The 19,534-nt window shown below is 37.3% G+C and overlaps 1 protein-coding gene across 1 annotated transcript in view; it reads right to left on the bottom strand.

The window, feature by feature from the left end:
* DYRK1A (dual specificity tyrosine phosphorylation regulated kinase 1A) overlaps positions 1-19,534 on the bottom strand; it is a 216,351-nt gene that overhangs the window by 68,782 nt on the left and 128,035 nt on the right. Inside the window, 1 exon segment of the mRNA XM_043992698.1 lies at positions 2,460-2,656. Within this exon segment, the coding sequence (XP_043848633.1) occupies positions 2,460-2,656 (197 nt within the window).

The following is a 19,534-nucleotide window of genomic DNA, read 5'->3' as shown; positions in this document are numbered from 1 at the left end:
ACAACTAGGGATAGAAGACTTTATAATCAAACAAGGAATCAGAAAAATCATAAAAGATAAAATATTCTTGGTGATTATATCAAAATTAAAAAGGTTTTTTGAATGAAGAAATCAGTGATGGCAGAAAAAAAGAGTTGAGTAAAATCTTCACATTGAGCATCACTGATATGAGGTTCAATTGACATCTAAAATCTATTTGATATTTACATGTCTATAAAACATGGTGAGATTCCTCAAATAAGTGGTCAGATGATAGTAACAGTTTTTTAAAATAAATGTTAAGTTACCAACAAGCAAATAAAAAAAGTTCCAATTATTAGCATATTTGGAAATATATTAAAAGCTTACTTTTTAGTTTCTCTAGAAATACTAAGAAATAAACATTTCTCCTAAAGTATGGTATGCAAAATGATCTAGATTAGATTGTGGGAAGAAAACATTATGACTTTTCTTTACGCTTATTTTTGTCTAAAATGATAAAGAATTTTTTAAAAACTAAAATGCACTATACAGACTGGTCCTCTTATTCAATCTTTACATCACAGTCAAGTGTCACACAAGATACTTAAGATACCCTAGAGGATCATAAATTTGCATCTGGAACATACTCCTGAGGCCATTAAGTTCAAGCCACTAAAATTATAGATGAGGAAGGAACCTGGGGCAGGGTCTAGCCCAGGATTAGAGGGCTGCTTAGTATCTGATGCAGGATTTGAAACAAAATTTTCCTGATTTCAAGTCCAGTACCCTTAGCTACTCCTCAGAGGGAAGTCACCAATGGCATCTTTTTTTTTGGGAGGGGGGGGGGCGCCAAGGCAACAAGGGTTAAATGACTTGCCCAGGGTCACACAGCTAGTAAGTGTCAGATGTCTGAGGTTGGATTTGAACTTGGGTCCTCCTGAATCCAGGGCCAGTGCTTTATCCACTGCGCCACCTAGCTGCCCCACCAATGGCATCTTCACAAGTTAGTCTGCTTTCAATGCATTGTGACATATTATAGTTATGTGTGCCTGGGTGATGTTCATTTTCAGATTATATTATCTATTTTTAAAAAGACTAACCCTCCAAAAAAATGTATGCAAAGAAAATACAGCTTAAAAATACCAATAATTCAATAACACTAATACTTTTTCTGGGAAGGCCAGTGTATAACTACAAAATCACTTGATTAGAAGGCACCATTTGCCACTAAAATGTGAAGAACAAGATAATGCTCACTTTAGGAGAGGAAGGGAGGGAGGGAGGAGGGAAGGAAGAAGGGGAGGAAGGAAGGAAACTGTTATTGTGTACTTCAGCTAAAAAATAATAATTTGAAAAAATAAGCTACGTGAAAAAGCTGCCCTGTTGAGTACTCATTCAAATAATAAATCTTCAGAATAGTAGAGTATTAGAAGCAGAATTGGCCTTGGGAGTCAGGAAGACCTAGATACAAATTCTAGCTGTGCCCCTTACTTCCCAGTGTGACACCACAAAGTCAGCTCTTCTACTTGGGCTCTGGTTTCATTATCTGTAAAATGAAGGTTCCTTCGAGGTCTAACATCCCAGTTACTTGACTATGGAAATCTGTTACTTACATTATAATAGCTATTCTTTTTCAGTTCCAGTTTTCAAACATAACACCAGATTAAATCTGATCAGCCATTCACTTTCCAAAATGAATTTTAAGAATTATCAACACTGCTAAAATTTGCCAAATGACCTAGTAGCATTGGTCTTAGGCTCATTGCTTAGCCTCATTGCTATGAAGTTATTTCATTAGATTGAACTGTTAAAGAGTATTCTCTGACATTGAAGCATGTCTCCTGCCTAAAAGATGAAAAAGATAGCAGACTGAGGTTTAGAATGGCGCATACTTTTTCAGACATGGCGAATGTTTTGACTACACTTATGAGTTATAGAGGAGGGTAGCACCACGTTTTGTGGGTGAAAGGGAAATCATTGCTGATGGTGAAAGTGGTATAAAAAGAGCATAAATAAATATTAATAATTATGTTTAAGGCAATTATAGCTATGTTGCTATAGAAAAGAGTATAGACATGTTTTGTTTTTTTAATTTACCTTTTTTTTCCCTTTTCTGACTTTTCGCTTAGAAGTTCAGGTTATTTAGGGGACAACCTATAATTGGATATTCTACTATAACAAATCATGACCTGCTTTCATCATCTAAGAAACCAAATGATTACTTCAAATGACATAATCTTATAAAAAATATTTTTGGATTACTCTTCCTCCTCTGACAGGGGAATGTATATTTTCTTTCATTAAAAAACATAATTTGATTCTACTGAAAATAGTTTCTTAAAATTAAACAGAATAAACATTTAGAATCCTGCATAATGTGCAGAAAAACAAACTCAACTAAACCGATCAACGCTCTTATATTTCCCATTTTCTCAACTTTTAATGCAACAATAAACTGTCATCCCAAAATTAAGCTGTCTAATATGAAACAAACATACCTGGTTAGTTAGAGGCTGTTGAATCTGGTCAGTATAAGATAAGGCAGAAACCTGTTGGTCACTTATGTTTGGCTGACGGCGGTCACTGTACTGCTGATGTGAATGGGGCATTTGTCCAGCCATCTGAAGACCAGCGGCATGGAATGAAAATGATGGTGCAAGGCGAACAGATGAAGGTTTGCATGCTGAAGTCTCTCCTATGAAAACAAAAGAAGATTATAAGGAAACATTCATATTCTCCTAATATGTGAATCATTTGATGTTTATCTGAGGTTTTAACTTCATTCATGATCTTTCAAAACTGAGTATGTATGTCATTAGATAATATGTTATGAAAGAATTCTATCTAAAAGTTATTTTAAGTTAAGTCTTTGTACTTTGAATGTACTAACGTGATTGTCATTTTAAGAAACTTCAAAAAGCCTTCTGTTATATGAACTACTCCAGTATTTTAAGATTTTATTACTTTAGTGATCTATAATTTCATCAATGTGGCAACTCCTATCAATACAGACAAAAACTCCTCTGTAAATTGGTAAGCATTATATGAGAACTGCAACTGCTGAAAAATTTAATTTTCATAGATCAAATTTACTTCAAATGACATATCACCTATCCTCTGGCATACTGCAATGCTTCAATCCATCCTCCATACAAACTTAAGTATGATTTTCCTTAAGGACAGTGTATCCCTACTGAAACTCAAGTGGTTGCATATTGCCTCCAAAATAAAATATAAAATTCCTCTGGTTGGCTTTTAAAACCCATCTCAATAGGGAACCAACCCTTATTTCTAGCCTTCTTATACATTACTACCCTTCTTTTAGTTTCTAGCTAAGTGGCTCGTTGGAGAGAGCTCTGTGCCTGGAGTCAGAAAGACCCAAGTTCAACTGTGACCTCACACCAACTAGCTGTGTGACCCTGGACAAGACACTTAACCTGTCAGCCTCAGTTCCCTCAGCTATAAAATAGCAATAATAATTGCAGGGTTGTTGTGAGGATCAAATGAGATAATATCTATAAAAAGCACTTAGCACAGTACACAGCACAAAGTAAATTTATTAAGTAGGCACTTAATAAATGCCTGTATCCTTCCTTGCTTGTTTGTACGCTACAGTCCAGCCAAACTGGCCATCATGATTTGTTTATATTGTTGATGTTCATTCATTTCAGTCATGGTTGACTCTTCTTGACACGACTTGGGGTTGTTGCTGTTGGAGGGGAGAGGTGTGTGCTGTGCAGCATATGACATGCAAAGATACTGAAGTAGTTTGTCTTTTCCATCTCCAGATAATTTTATAGATGAGGAACTGAGGCAAATAGGGTCAAGTGACTTGCCTAGGGTCACAAAGTATTGCCTGAAGCCAAATTTGAACTCAGGAAGATGAGTCTTCCTGACTACAGGCCCAGATTTCTATCTACTTTTCCTATCACCTAGCTGCCTATTTCTCATATGTAAAACTTCACTTCCTTTCCTTTCCCTTAGAAATGACCCTGGAATACAGTATCTCCTAACTTGCTTCAAGATATAGCTAAAGCAATATCTTCTAAGCCAGAGGTTCTTAACTTTTTTGTGTCATGGACCCCTTTTCAGAATAATATTTGTAAATGCATAAAAATAAAATGAAATTAATTCTACTGAAATGTAGTTATCAAAATATTTTTTTCAAATTAAGTTTACCGAGTACAAGAACCTATATTCTAAATAATGCTTCTGTCTGGATCCCTCTGGTTGCTACACAAGATACTGGTTATGTTGCGATTATTTTTGTCTTATATTTAGTTTGCATGTATCTATTCTGGATATATCTATACACATACATTTCTTTCCTTTAAAAAATGGAAGCTCCTCTCAGGGAAGGGGGAGATGAGGGAAGAGGGAGGAAACTTGGAACTCAAAAACAAAAGTTTTGTTTTTTGGTGTTTTTTTTAAGTCTTTACTTGTAATTGGGGAAAAAAATAAAACGATTTTTAAAAAGAGAGAAAAATGTACTCTAAATATAAGGGACAGCCTCTGAAAAGGGAAGGAGAAAAGAGATTGAATATTGAATATCAGGAAATGACTGAATATGTATTTTTTAAAAGTTAACACTTTTAGCCAAAGACTGCTACAGTCACTGTCAAAAAATGTCACTCACTAAAAAGGCTATATCACTGGACTGGCTGAAGGAGGGGAAATAAAAAAGACTACTGGGGCAGCTAGGTGGCACAGTGGATAAAGCACCAGCCCTGGATTCAGGAGTACCTGAGCTCAAATCCGGTCTCAGAAACTTGACACTTACTAGCTGTGTGACCCTGGGCAAGTTACTTAATCCTCATTGCCCCACAAAAAAACAAACAAAAAAACTACTACAAAGAGAGGAGAAGGGAAAGAATGTAGGCTCCTTGACAGTACGGAATATTTATTTCATTCTTTGCCATTAGATTCCTAATGACTAGCACAGTAGGTATTCATCAAGTACTTGTGATTGAAATTTTGTTTTGTTTTGTTTTGTTTTTTTGTTGCTGTTGTTTTGCGGGGCAGTGGGGGTTAAGTGACTTGCCCAGGGTCACACAGCTAGTAAGTGTCAAGTGTCTGAGGCCGGATTTGAACTCAGGTACTCCTGAATCCAGGGCCGGTGCTTTATCCACTGCACCACCTAGCCGCCCCCTGTGATTGAAATTTAAAATGGTTTTTCTTAGAAGTCTTTAAAGGATTTGCCTAGGTTTCACTTGGACCATCTAGTCAGTACAGTAGTGGATAGAGCATTGGATACAGAGTCAAGGTGATCTGAGTTCAAATCTAGCCTTAGACACTTACTGTATGTATGACCCTGGGCAAATCACTTAAACTGCCTCAGTTTCTTCATGTGTAAAATGAAGATAATAATAGCACCTACCTCCTAGAGTAGCTGTGAGAATCAGATGAAATATTTGTATAGCATAACACCTGCCATATATTAATGTTAGCTGCTGATGCTCATTCATTCACTTACCAACTTATTTGTTATTGTTGTTTTCATTATTAATCTATCTCCTGGAATGCCCATTTGAAGGAACTCTTTTTATTTATTTTTTTTTTTTTGGTGAGGCAATTGGGGTTAAGTGACTTGCCCAGGGTCACACAGCTAGTAAGTGTTAAGTGTCTGAGGCCGGATTTGAACTCAGCCATCTAGCTGCCCCCTGAAGGAACTCTGCTGAAAGAAAAAAAAAAGGGATGCTCATGCTCCTTCATCAGTTTTTTTGCAATGTAAGACCCCAAATCACTATTTAGACTATTCACACAAAATGATGGTCTTAGCAAGGAAGGAAGGAAATAAACATTTATTAAGCACCTACAAAATAAGAAAAATAATTCCTGCCCTCAAGGACTTTACAATCTAACTGGGGAAGACAAGTATAAAAGAAAGCTTAAAAGGGGGCAAGGGGCAGAGGGTACTCAGCCTGGAGGCAGTATAGAGTTGAAACCAAGCAGAGCAGGTGCTAAAAAAAAAAAGAGCTAATTAAGTTAGGTGAGATAGGGTGGGATCATTATCTTCATTTTACAGCTGAGTAAACTGAAGCTGACAGTTATCAGGGTCACATAGCTATTAAGTGTCTAAGGCTAGATAATTGAAACTGCTGTGAAAATGGACATCATATAAAAATATTCAGTCTGTGTGGAGTTCTTTTGGGCCTTTCCAGGTTGGCAAATATATTTCTTTTATTTACAATGAAACCAAGATTCCTTTTCTGTATGAAGAAGAGCCCCTAACTCCAGCAGGGTGGAGGCTGCTGCAATACCAGTACTTAAGGTAACAATGGAATAGAGACATCCTAAAAGTACATTCTGCATTTTGAAGAAAAAAAACATGAGTATACTAAGACTGTATTCTTTGGTTTCAAGTGAGTCTGCCAGAAACAACTTAATTGACTATCAATCTATATCCAAACTGATATTTTTGCAGAGATGTGCAAAATGGCAAAGATCCTTCCCTGCCCCACAGAATCAAGAAGAATTTTTAAGTTTAGCATAAACATGGGGATCTGTGACAAAGAAAAGATCACAATGTATAAAAATTAAAAATTTGTGACTAATCAAGTAGCCATCTCATTCCCTTCTGGACCATTCCCCCTTCATTCCAGAAGTAAAAAAAGGGACCTGTTCCTTTTCCGTCCAAATTTAAATCCAGTGCAATGGAGAAGAACAGTACTAGCACCAATCACTTCAAGTGAGGGAAGAAGAAATAAAAGGAACAAGACAAAGAATTTCTTTATCATACAATCTATTTCCTAAGAAAAATCTTTTTGTCCTCTACCTATCACTCCAACTTCCCAAGAGGCTTTTCCTCCAGAAATCTGTAATGGGCTTTAGCAAAAACTATTACTTCTTAATATTTGTAGAGAAACTAAAAATGAGATTTTTAATAAACTTTACAAGCAGAACATGGAATAAGAACATTTCTATGCATATCTATATGCAAAATTACACATGAAATTCTTTTAGCAAAAATGTACTCTGAGAATAACAGTATTTTAATTTTTTTTTTACTTTATTTTCCAACTATTTCCCATCTTATGTATTTCAGCCCCCACCCCAAACACTGTGCCAAATGAAAATTAAATGGGTGAGATTGTTAAAAATTAATCAACAAGCACTTAGGAAGTGCCTTCTATGTGCCAGGGAAAAGTGAAATAATTCCTAACTAACAAGAAGATTACACCCCTCCCACCCCACCCCACTCCAATCTCTGTCTCTGTCTCTCTCTTTCTCTCTCACACACAGGCACAATTAATATAACGCAGCTTAGAGAGGGAGGGAATTAACCAATAAAAAATACAATTACAAAAGTCTGTGTAAATAAAGGAAGAAAGTTACTAAAATCAGAGAAATACACATTAAAATAGCCCTAACATCTATTCTCACATGGTGTAATATTTAAAAAAAAAAGATAGCAAAAACTCATTCTTAATTCACTTCTAGTGTAGCTCTGGATAAGTTATCAATTGTTCTAGAAAACAAGTAAGAATTATGTCCAGAAAGTTAATAAATTTATCCAAGTTTCCCCATTACAGAAAGAAATGAATTGCAAATACAAAAATTTTAATAATACTGTTTGTGATAACAAAAATCTAGGAATGGATTATCCACTCAAGAATTAGGGAGTAGCTAAACAAATTATGGCACATAAATTTATTGTCACTTCACTACTCAATATGAATACAGAAAATAGAAAAATATGGGAAGATCTGTAAAGAATATGAAAGAAGCTGAGCCAAAAGAACAAAATAAACATGGATTAGGTCAATATAAATAAAATTAATTGATAGGGGCAGCTAGGTGGCGCAGTGGATAGAACACCAGCCCTGGAGTCAGGAGTACCTGAGTTCAAACCCAGCCTCAGACACTTAACACTTACTAGCTGTGTGACCCTGGGCAAGTCACTTAACCTCAATTGTCTCACTAAAAAAAAAAAATTTTAATTGATAAATCGTTTTCAGGGGATATCATTTGTAAGGAAAGACTTATTTGTGTAATTTCTGCAAAGTATTTTGAATCAGAACAAAATGTATCAAAGAAAATGTTTAATCTATGTGTTTTCATGTTATAAAAGTACCATTAGTATTAGTTAACCATGAGCTCCACCCCTCCCCCAAAGAAATAAATAATGTATAAGACAAATGTCCCTATTAACAATATTGTTAGATCAGGGCAACTAAGTGGCACAGTGGATAAAGCACTGACCCTGGAGTCAGGAGGACCTAAGTTCAAATCCAACCTCAGATACTTGACACTAGCAGTGTGAGCTTGGGCAAGTCACTTAACCCTCATTGCCCAACTGCCACCTCTCCAAAAAAACAAACAAAAAAATTTATTGTTAGATGATCCCTTAAAATTGATCACTTCAGCAAAATATGGGAAGAATTCTAGACATCCTCTCTGTAACAGAACAATTTTTATATTATAAAACTAAAGAAAGATGATTCCATCAGATATTTAATTAGTTTTTATAGATTTCAAAGGTGTTTCACACACACATTAAATCATCTGATCTTGCTCTCCCAAACCTCAATGCTGGATTACTCCCAACAGCTACTGCCTTTATTCTTACTCATGTGAAGCTACATGAACCTCAAGAAAAATCACAAAACTGTTAACTGGTTCAACTACAAATTTATGTTAAAATAATAACTGGGCCTTTACTGTGACAAGGTAATCCTTTTACATCCCACCAAATCCCCCTGCAAATCTAGGTATCTCATAGGCCTCTATTCTGGACCCTATGCTATTTCACTTAGTGATCTCAATCAGCTCTCATGGATTCAGTTATCATCTACACTATACTGAGAAGTCTCGATTCTACTTATCCAGGCCAAACTTTGCTACTGACCTCCAGTCTCTCATCTCCAACTGGCTATTAAACTGGCTATTAGCCATTTTGAACCTTATGTCCAATAGACATCTTAAATTCAACATATCCCAAATATTCTCCCCCAAACCCTCTTCCCTTCCAAACTTCTCTATTATTGTCAAGGTTACCACCATCCTATCTAAATCCCATAGTCTCACAACTTCAATGTCATTCTCACCTGCTCATTCTTTCTCACCACCGCCCCCCAACAACCAGTGTGTTTAAGTCTCATCAAATATGCCCCCTCCTCTCCTCTGATAATGTCACCAATCTGTTATCACTTCATTTCTGCACTACCACAACCTACTGATTGCTCTGCCTGCCACAACTACCCCCACTCCAATACAATGGCCACTCAGTCACCCAAGTAATTTCCTGAAGGTCTGTCTGCGTCTCTCCCCTCCTCCCACCCACTCACTCACTCACTCACTCACACACTCACTCTCACTCCAACAGCTTCCTAATATCTCCATGATCAAATAAATCCTGTTAGGCATCCAAAGCTTTTCATAATATCTCCCCCTCTCACCTTTCTAGACACTGGCCTCCTTGCTATTCTTCAAACAAGACCCTACATTGCTTGGCTCTGGGCATTTTTCTCTGGATGTTTCCATGCCTAGAATGTTCTCCCCATGCTCATTTCTGCCTCCTGGTTTCCATACCTCTCTTTAAAGTTCCAGTTAAAATTCCATCTTCTAAATGAAGCTTTTCCAGATCCTTCTCAATTCTGGTGCCTTCCTTCTGTTGATTATTTCCTGTTTTTCCTGTTGTCTCCCCCATTAGATTGTGAGTTCCTTCACTGTCAACACTATCTTTTACCTTTCTTTGTATCCCCAGGGTTTAGTACGGTGTCTAGCTCATAGCAGGCCCTTAATAATGACTGATTCATGATGAAGCCCACTAACAGCCCCATCTCATTCAGTTGGACCTATGAATAATCATTCACAGGGCAGAAGATGACTTTTGCCTTTCTTTGTGTCCCCAATGATTAGAATAGTGCCTAGGACCCAGGAGACAAAAATGCTTACTGACTATTGTTGTAAAAATTACTCTACTTAAGAATTCATTCTGAATTACTTGCCCTTGTTCTACAACTTCAATAGATGTCTTTAAGAAATCTGAGTTGGGGGGCAGCTAGGTGGCGCAGTGGATAGAGCACTGGCCCTGGAGTCAGGAGGACCTGAGTTCAGATCTGGCCTCAGACACTTAACATTTACTAGCTGTGTGATCCTGGGCAAGTCACTTAACCCCAACTGCCTCACTTAAAAAAAAAAATCTGAGTTGGTTGATGAGTTCCCTTTATGGTCACATCAGACTCTATTTAAAAATCCAGCCCCCCACCCCAGATTCTCTGTCATCAAAATCATTTCTGCTTCTGTCTTCAGAATTTATTCTTGAAAGCTTCACATTCTTCTTGGATCAACTTTCCCTGAAAAAATATCACTGCATGTGATCCTAAGTATTCTTTCTCCGAATCTTCTGAATTCAACATTCTCAAGATCTAGAAGCGTATGTCAGATAATACCTGGCTTGACTTCCCTTAACTATCACAAACTATTTTGTAGTTGTCATTATCCCACAAGGTTCCCGAACTTTCCAGTTCAGCAAGACTTTCTCTGTGTTGTGCAGAAGCATGCAAGGTATTACAATTCATCTTGACATTTCCTTCACCTTTAGAAGGGTTAAACTGTCATTAAGTCACGGGGTGGCTAGGTGGCGCAGTGGATAGAACACCAGCCCTGGAGTCAGGAGTACCTGAGTTCAAATCCGGCCTCAGACACTTAACACTTACTAGCTGTGTGACCCTGGGCAAGTCACTTAACCCCAATTGCCTCACTTAAAAAAAAAACTGTCATTAAGTCACACATTTATCAGCTACTCTGCTTTTTCAGAGTAGAACTCCAGAGAATGTCCTGAGAAGTTAGATCCTATCACTACTATACCTTTCTCTGACAATTCGGTTATGATTTTTCCCAGTACTACCTACAACAATATCACTTCTATTTTTGGTGGTCAAGAGACAAAAATTTGCTGTTTCCCTACTTCCATTGCCTAAATTTCTTCGCTTGAGTTTGTCTTCTTGCTACACAATATATTTGATTCACAGACAACAGTAAAAGCAATATTTTATTCTTCAGTACCTATATCCAGATGAGAAACACTGACGTATGCAAAAATTTATTTGCTGACACAATACTTCTTTGTTTCACAGTATTTTCTCAATGTAATCACCTTTTAGGATGTTACAAGAGACTATGAAGGAATAGTAATGTTGATAAAACTTCCACTTTAAAGTATTTGCATATGTCATTATAATCATGTACTATAATAGTTTGGTATATATCCCAAGAAAACAACTATAGAAACGTTTTGTATATGCCACAATATTTACACAGGGGTTTTTTTTTTGTTGTTGTTTTGTTTTTTGGTAATGATCAAGAACTAGATCAAGTGGGGAATGCCCATTCTTGTATGTGTGGTTTTTGCAGCTAAAAAAAAAAATGTAATGCATGATTACTGCATGGTAAAAAAAAATGTCAAATATGAAGATTACACGCACAGAAAGAACAAGTCAAGAAACTGAAACCAAAAGGACTGTAGTGACAAAGTTGGTCCTGAAGAACCAAAATGAGAATGCATATCTCTCCCTTTCTTGTAGAGAAGGGTAGAAGGGTAACTATGGTGGTGAAATTTTCATTCTCTCTATCTCTCTCATTGCAAAATTCTGCTATCAAGGTCACGCTGGGCCATCGCTAATCAACCTGACTTTTGTCTTACCATTAGACTTTGGCCACTCTGGAAGAAAGACTAAGGCTGATGACTTTGTGCATTTAAATCCAATTTATGCAGGAGTCAAAACATTACCCTGTGATGCCACTTTGAAAATAAAGGACAATTAACAATGACTAGAAAGTACTTAAAGGCTGCTAGAGGAAGTTACATAGCAAAACCATTGGGTCCAATACGAATTTGCCATCAAATCTCAACTGGTCACTGACTAGATACAGAATGATTCTTGTAACTGTTAAATAGTATCTGCATCATCAAAACTTTCTTCACCCCAAGGCCCCTAAACTATCCTCCTCCATGTTCCCACTCAATTTCATTTCCTACTGGGGGGGGGGATCAGTTTTAAGTTCTTTCCTCTCCCCTATTTCATTCCTCAAAACCCTTCTATATCAATCTCATTCTCTCACTTTGATGCCATCTCTTCCTCAGAAAATGGAGTAATCCTTCCACATGTGCTAATGATAACATCCTTTTTTCATATATTCTGTGGTATTCTTTGTGCCTCAGACCATTCTCTGCTGCTCCCATCTTCGATTCCTTCTTATTCATTTGCTCTAACCCTTCCACCTAAAATATTACTTAGAATAAATACCCTAATACATTCCTTCAAACTAGTGTTGTACACCTCATCCTCCTTTAACTGTCAGTCATAGAAAGGGATTATCTATACTTCTTCCCCCCATTTCCATACTTCCTACCCACCATCATAGAATACCTGCCTTCCTTCAAGGCTCAGATCAGGTGACTGGAGAATGTGGCCTTCCCAAACTCCTTCAGCTATTAGCTCTTGCTCCTCAAATTCTATTTCATTTACTTATTAGTAAGTAAATCTTACCCTGAGTGCAGTGACTATTTTGTTGTGGTTTTTTTTAAACCTTCGGGGGGGGGGGGGGGGGGGGGGCGCGGCAATGGGGGTTAAGTGACTTGCCCAGGGTCACACAGCTAGTAAGTGTCAAGGGTCTGAGGCTGGATTTAAACTCAGGTACTCTTGAATCCAGGGCCAGTGCTTTATCCACTGTGCCACCTAGCCACCCCTGTGATTTTTTGTTTTGTTTTGTTTTGTTTTGTTTTTTGGTGAGGCAATTGGGGTTAAGTGACTTGCCCAGAGTCACACAGCTAGTTAAGTGTTAAGTGCCTGAGGCCGGATTTGAACTCAGGTCCTCCTGACTCCAGGGCTCTATCCACTTTGCCACCTTGCTGCCCCCCTATCCTGGTGATTTTTAAAAAATATCACTGGGGCCTAATTAAGCATAGCACCTTCCGCGTAGAGGGCAACTGACATTTGTTCAAATGAATTTACATTCATTATAAAGAAATAATTTCCTTACAACAAATCTGTTCAGAGTATAAACAAAATATGCATTCTAAAACATACTAGATATCTGTAAATTAATTGGCATATGGTTGCTACAGAATGTTTCTTCAAATACGACTTTCCAAAAATTTATTTCAAAATCACAAAGAAGATTAAAATATTATGCAGTCATATCCTACCTAATGTGGTTAGGTTCTTAAAAAACACGACCTGAGGGGCAGCTAGGTATTTGAACTCAGGAAGACCTGAGTTCAAATACAGTCTCAGACACTTGACACTTAACTAGCAGTGTGACCCTGGGCAAGTCACTTAACCCTCATTGCCCTTTAACAAAAAAAGAAAGAAAGGACCTGAGGCAAAACATTATAGATGGTGACCAAACAGCTAATGCCCAAGTAATTACCCAAAAACTACAATGATGTTGCAGTGTTATGGTGGAGTTTCTCTATAATAGAACTAGCATTTATAAATCTCTAAGATTTGCAAAGTGTTTTACAAATATCTCCCTTAATCCTCACAACAACCCTGTGAGGTATCTTGTTCCCCATTACAGTTGAAGAAACAGAGGGAGACAAGAGGGTTAAATGACTTGACTAAAGTCACATAGCTACTAAGTGTCTGAGACTAGATTTGAACTTGGTTCTTCCTCACCCCAGGTCCAGCACTTTATTCACTACACCACTTAACTGCCCCACATAATAATGGTGTAACTGAAGACTATGTCAAAGCAACATTTTATGGGGTATGCTTATAAGAAATTAATTACTAGACAGCTAGTTTTCCCAAGAAAGTTTTAAGAAAGCACATACAAATAGCAGTATTTTATGTCTCTAACCTGGTTTAGAAGTAACTGCTAGAAATTGCTAGTTGTTTTCTTAGACAATTGAGTAATTGTACTGGTGGAAACAGTACCTATTCAAAAGTGACAGACAAGCTAAGGTATGGAGATTATGGAGATAGGACATCCAAACAGTTCTCATGGAAAAACCGAGAGGAGATAAGATACAGATCCTGACTTAAAGCAAACACCAACTTTTAAAAAAAACCACACACACACTAAAGCAGTAAGGATTTGCCTGTTACTGTTCTCAAGTAGGATCAAGCCAGAAGCAATATTAAAATATTTAAAGGCTTAAATTTGAACTGTCTTTGGGGTAATTTGGCCTTTCTTTTTATTCTTGGTTTTTCACAGTTTTAATTTTTTTAGGATTCAATCTGTGATCTTCTGAATTCTGAATCCAGATTAGAATTTAACAAATAAAACAGCTGAGTAAAAAAGCAAAGAGGAGAAAATAAATGAAATAATTCTATTTAATTAAAACTAAAACCTCACATGTGGGAACTCCTACAAAATAAGGACAAGGCAGTGAGCCCTTAAGAAAACAGGAGTACTGACTGTCAAAGCAGAACCAAACAAACATACTTGCTTAGAAAGGAAATCTAGGAATCTTGTTCCAACTACCTGGAAATAAAAGTTTAATCCTTCACAGAAAAGAAGATCTAGAATAGTAGTAGTATTTTAAGATGTGTAGTGATCACTCACAGGCTGACACACTGCTATGCTAAGCAGTATGGCATTAAAATAGTTTTTATTTACTATGATACTTATTCAAGAAACAAAGATTAACTAAAAAATAACATTTTCCCTAGTGAAATAATATTTTAAAATTACTTCTAGTTTATAGGAAACATAAGTACTACATTAGCATTTGTGATGCACATAGAAATGGGAATAGGTTTCTGATAGTGAATAGAGGTGGATTAATGGAGGTGACCATACAGAAATGACCTCTGAACTCATTTCTTAGAAACAGAAGAAGCAGGAAGTGGTCCAGCAGAGAAGCCAGGGATGTTCTGGTGTTGGGACACAGTAGCCTGAATGGAAGATTAGAGGAAGGAAATTTGTTGTTGTTCAGTTGTTGTACTGTTTCTAACACAAAATAGCTATGTAATTCTGGGCAAATCACATAACTTTAGTGACCCCAGACCCTAGGCTCCAAGACAATAAGTTGCAGCACAAATGCAGATATTTATTGGTAGTAAGTTTCTTCAACTGAAATCAGTAAAATCAAATTTCTATACAAATGAAATCATACATCAAAACTGAGGAGAGCTGAGAAGCAGAGAGAAAACAGTCTTGGAAGACCATCCACCTGCCACAATAACCTTCTCATGAACAAACTTTCTGAGTCAGGCCTAGCAGCTAACTGAATTCAAGTTCACAACTTCAGAATGAACCTGAACTCTTCCTTTTCCCTCACATCCCATTCGAAATCAGTTGCCCATTTTTGTAGATTCTACATTTACACCAATCTCTCCACTCTCCCTAGTAGTCCTTACCACCTCTTATGTGATTACAACAGCCTCTGTCTTCAATCCTTCCCTTCTCCAATTCATTCTCCAGATAGCTACAAAAGTGGCCTATTCCTAAAACACAGATTCAATCATGTCACTTTCTTACTTAAGAAACTCATTGCTCCCATTACTTCCAGGATCAAATACCAATTTCTCTGCTTGACAGTTAAAGCCCTTTATAACCTGGCTCCAGGCAACTAACTCTTTCAGCCTTATAAACCCTTTCTTAATCCTATGTTCCAGCCAAATTAAGCCTCTTCATAGGCAACATCCTATTCCCAACTGCAGGGGTTGTTTCCTATTCCTGAAATTAACTCCCTCCTCAATCTATTTCTTAAGATTTCCTAGCTCCTTTCAAAACCCAGTTTAAGTTCACCATCACCATCACCACTACCACCAAACAGCAATGAATAATTACCACCACTAACATTTACATAGTGCTTACTATATGGTAGGCACTGAGCTAACTAAGCACTTTTACATTTATCTTATTTGAACCTCACAACAACCATGGGATTATCATCCCCATTTTAGAGATGAGGAAATTGAGGAAAACAGGTTAAGTGATTTGCCCAGGGTCACATGGCAAGTGTCTGGAGACTGGATTTGAACTCAGGTATTCTTGAACTCAGGCCCAGACTATCCATTGTGCTAACTATCCCCATATTCCCCATAGTCTAGGATATGAGGTCACCACTTCTTACATGAACTGGTACTGGTGATCACCGCAGTGGCTAGTGCCTCCAAATGTCTTTCTGTACATATTTTATACTTCATTTTCTGAGTCCATGTTGCATCCCCCAAAACAATATAAGCTTATTGAGGGCACAGTTTTGGTCTCTGTAGCCTCAGAGCCAGCACATTACCTGGCACAGTATAGGTATTTAATAAATACTTGAGACTTGCCTAAGTGACAGAGATGGAATTTAAGTTCATGAATCTCCTTATTCCAGGTTTATCACTATTATACCATAAAACCTCTCTATATTTCCCTATGCTGAAATCCTTTTTCTATGAGGTCTAACTCAAATGTTATCTCCTCTAAAAGCTTTCCCTCGTGGGGGGGGGGGGGGGCGAGGCAATTGGGGTTAAGTGACTTGCCCAGGGTCCCACAGCTAGTGTTAAGTGTCTGAGGCCGGATTTGAACTCAGATCCTCCTGAATCCAGGGCCGGTGCTCTATCCACCGTGCCACCTAGCTGCCCCGCTTTCCCTCATTTCTATTCCCAATCCCTCCAAAATGAAGGTAATCTAATCTTCCAACTTCTCATAACACTTAGTCTAGACTTCTCTGCTTTGTACCAAACTTATTTGTGTACATGAATTATCTCCATACATCCATTAAGCAGTGATCTATTTCAACTGTATTATCTGAGCTTAGGAAACTTGGAACTAAAGGCCCTCTATCATCTGATTCCTGTCATGTTTTCAAACGTTAAAAGACCTCAAGAGTTTAGCCAATCTAACCTTACAGTTTAATAAATAAAGAAATTGAGATGCAGGTTCCCCATAGCTCTAAAATCATGCTCCTATTGGACTATATATTGTCACAGTTCACACAGATCTAAATGCTGAACCCAGTGCTCTTTGCAATTTTACACCACACCATTTGAAAGATCTTTCACCAAAAGAGATAAAAACAGAACAAAACTTTTTGGAGTTTTTCACATTATAAAAAGGAAAGGAAATATAGCATGGTGAATAGAATATCCCTAAGTCAGCAATACTTTTATTCAAGTCTCTTCTCTGTTACCTACTGTGGGACTCAGAGTAAGTATCTTAATTTTTCAATGTCCTCAGACGACTTTCTAAAATGATAAATTGCAGAGCATCTGCATTGGTCAAAGAGTTTCTGGGTCACTAGCATTTTTTTTAAAATGACAAGGAAAGGGGGCGGCTAGGTGGCGCAGTGGATAAAGCACCGGCCCTGAATTCAGGAGTACCTGAGTTCAAATCTGGTCTCAGATACTTGCCACTTACTAGCTGTGTGACCCTGGGCAAGTCACTTTACCCCCATTGCCCTGCAAAAAACAAAAACAAAAACAAAAAAAATGACAAGGAAAGTTACATGTAGTTCTTGGACTACATAAGAAGCTAGCATGTAAGGATTTAAGAAAAGAATTTTGAAAGGTAAATTAGTGGCAAAGATACTGAATAGCTCATTTAAAGAGTTGTTGGAAGTGGAGCTTTGGAGTCATGCAAAAAATCTAAGCTAAGATAAGAGACTAAATAAACTGGACTCTGAAAAGGAACAAATGAAGGAAATTTTAAGGGAAACTCAAAAAAATACAGGTTGTATAAATATTTTCAAAATGAGGGCACCTGAAATCAGAAAAGGTAATAATATCACTACAGCCTAGAATTTAAAATATATACATACATACATACATACATACATATGTGTATATATATTTCTGAGCAGTCAACTTCACTAATAATTAAACAAGCTAGCTATGTCTCTACTACCCTCTAGTGGTCAATAGCAGCCATGTAACACTTTTTTTTTCCCTATCAAAAGAGCAAATTGAAATAAACCTGAATTAGCTGCGCATTCCAGTTGTTCAACATCAGGCAACCCGATAATTGCAAATGCTAAGCCTCATTCAGAAATATAAGTACCTATATTAAATGCTAGTTGTACTCTAACAAGATAATGTAATCACATTCCATTTAGCTAAATAAAAAAGGATAAAAAAATGCAATGCTAAAAATAAACTTCAGAAGAATACCACATCAAAACATTCAGCTTTATTAAGATACAAGGGCAGAATTAAAGCATCTGGCAAAAAAGCAAAGCAAGAAAAACAAATCTAATACCTTTTCCATAAGACAATCTTCAAATATCTGAAGCCAGCTATCATATTACTTATTTGACTCAGTTCCCACAAAATATTTACATGGCATTCGTCAGGCTTAAACATCCTTACCTATTTTAACAGTTCAAGTCCCTTCAACATTCTCCTATGTGTATTCTCTGTCTAGTTAATACCTTTCCTAAAATCTGACACAAACAACTGAACACAATATTCTAGATTCAACCTGACCATGGACAGCAGAATTACAATAGCTACTACTACTCTCATCCTTTCTGTCTCAGCATTCTTATTATTGACTAATGAATTAATGTACTAACTTTTGTGGCTACCATTTAAGTCATAATTAATTTATATGCCACTAGAAATTCTAGTTCTTATTCACACTGAATTCTTACCTCCTCCAGTCTCCCCTATTTGAGTCATCTCCTCAACACTCCTAATAGAAACACCTGGGCTCTAATTTCTGGACTGCCATTTCCAGCAGGAGTCTATTCTCTGATACACTCATTCATGCACATACACACAACACAGACACACATACCCCTTCTGGCTCCCTTTTTTGCTATGTTCCCTGATTACAATTTAAGTTCCTCAAGGCCAGGAAGTGTCTTGCATACATGCTTATTATATTTGTGTCCTTGGTGTTTAGCACAATTCAGAGAATACAGAGTAAGTGGTTAATAAATGCTTTATATTTAAAATTCATCCCATACCTGGGCAACTAATTTTTTTGAACTAACATGTAGAACTTTACACTGACTTCCCACCCATTACATTTCATCCTATTAAATTTGGCCCACCGTTCCAGTTTATCAAAATCTTTTTGTACCCTATTAGGTCTTCTAACATTTTAGCTATCCCTCTCAGCTTCCTGGCATCTGCAAATTTGACAGGCATAGTACTTATGCCTTTATCCAAACTACTGATAAAAACAGTGCATTAGGCTAGGCCAAAATAAGAATCCTTAAGTCTGTTAATACAGATTTTCCCATGGTTTTATGAATCAAAAAACCTAATTTGATTTCATGGTTATTAATTCCTGAGGACCTAAATATTCCCTAATACCTGGTGGTGGAAATGGTATACTATTTAGTCTTACATTTCCTTCAAGTGCTTAAAAAAGACAATGCTTGAATGGTTACTATAGCAAACACTGTATCTCTTGATTGTGGGAAAAGGACAGCAGAGCTCTAGGGCAGAGGTCCCCTGTAAATCAATCAAAAAGCAACCTGTCATAGTCAAAAGTACTTAATTAGTGTTAGAGAACATGGGGGGGGGGGGCGCGCAGATAGGTGGCACAGTGGATAAAGCACCGGCCCTGGATTCAGGAGGACCTGAGTTCAAATGCAGTCTCAGACACTTGAGACTTACTAGCTATGTGACCCTGGGCAAGTCACTTAACCCTCATTGCCAGGAAAGAAGGGAAGAAG

Source organism: Dromiciops gliroides, chromosome 3, assembly GCF_019393635.1.
Source record: "Dromiciops gliroides isolate mDroGli1 chromosome 3, mDroGli1.pri, whole genome shotgun sequence".
NCBI lineage: Eukaryota > Metazoa > Chordata > Mammalia > Microbiotheria > Microbiotheriidae > Dromiciops > Dromiciops gliroides.
Note: the sequence above shows the minus strand (reverse complement) of the source record. Positions and strands in the feature narration are given on the sequence as shown.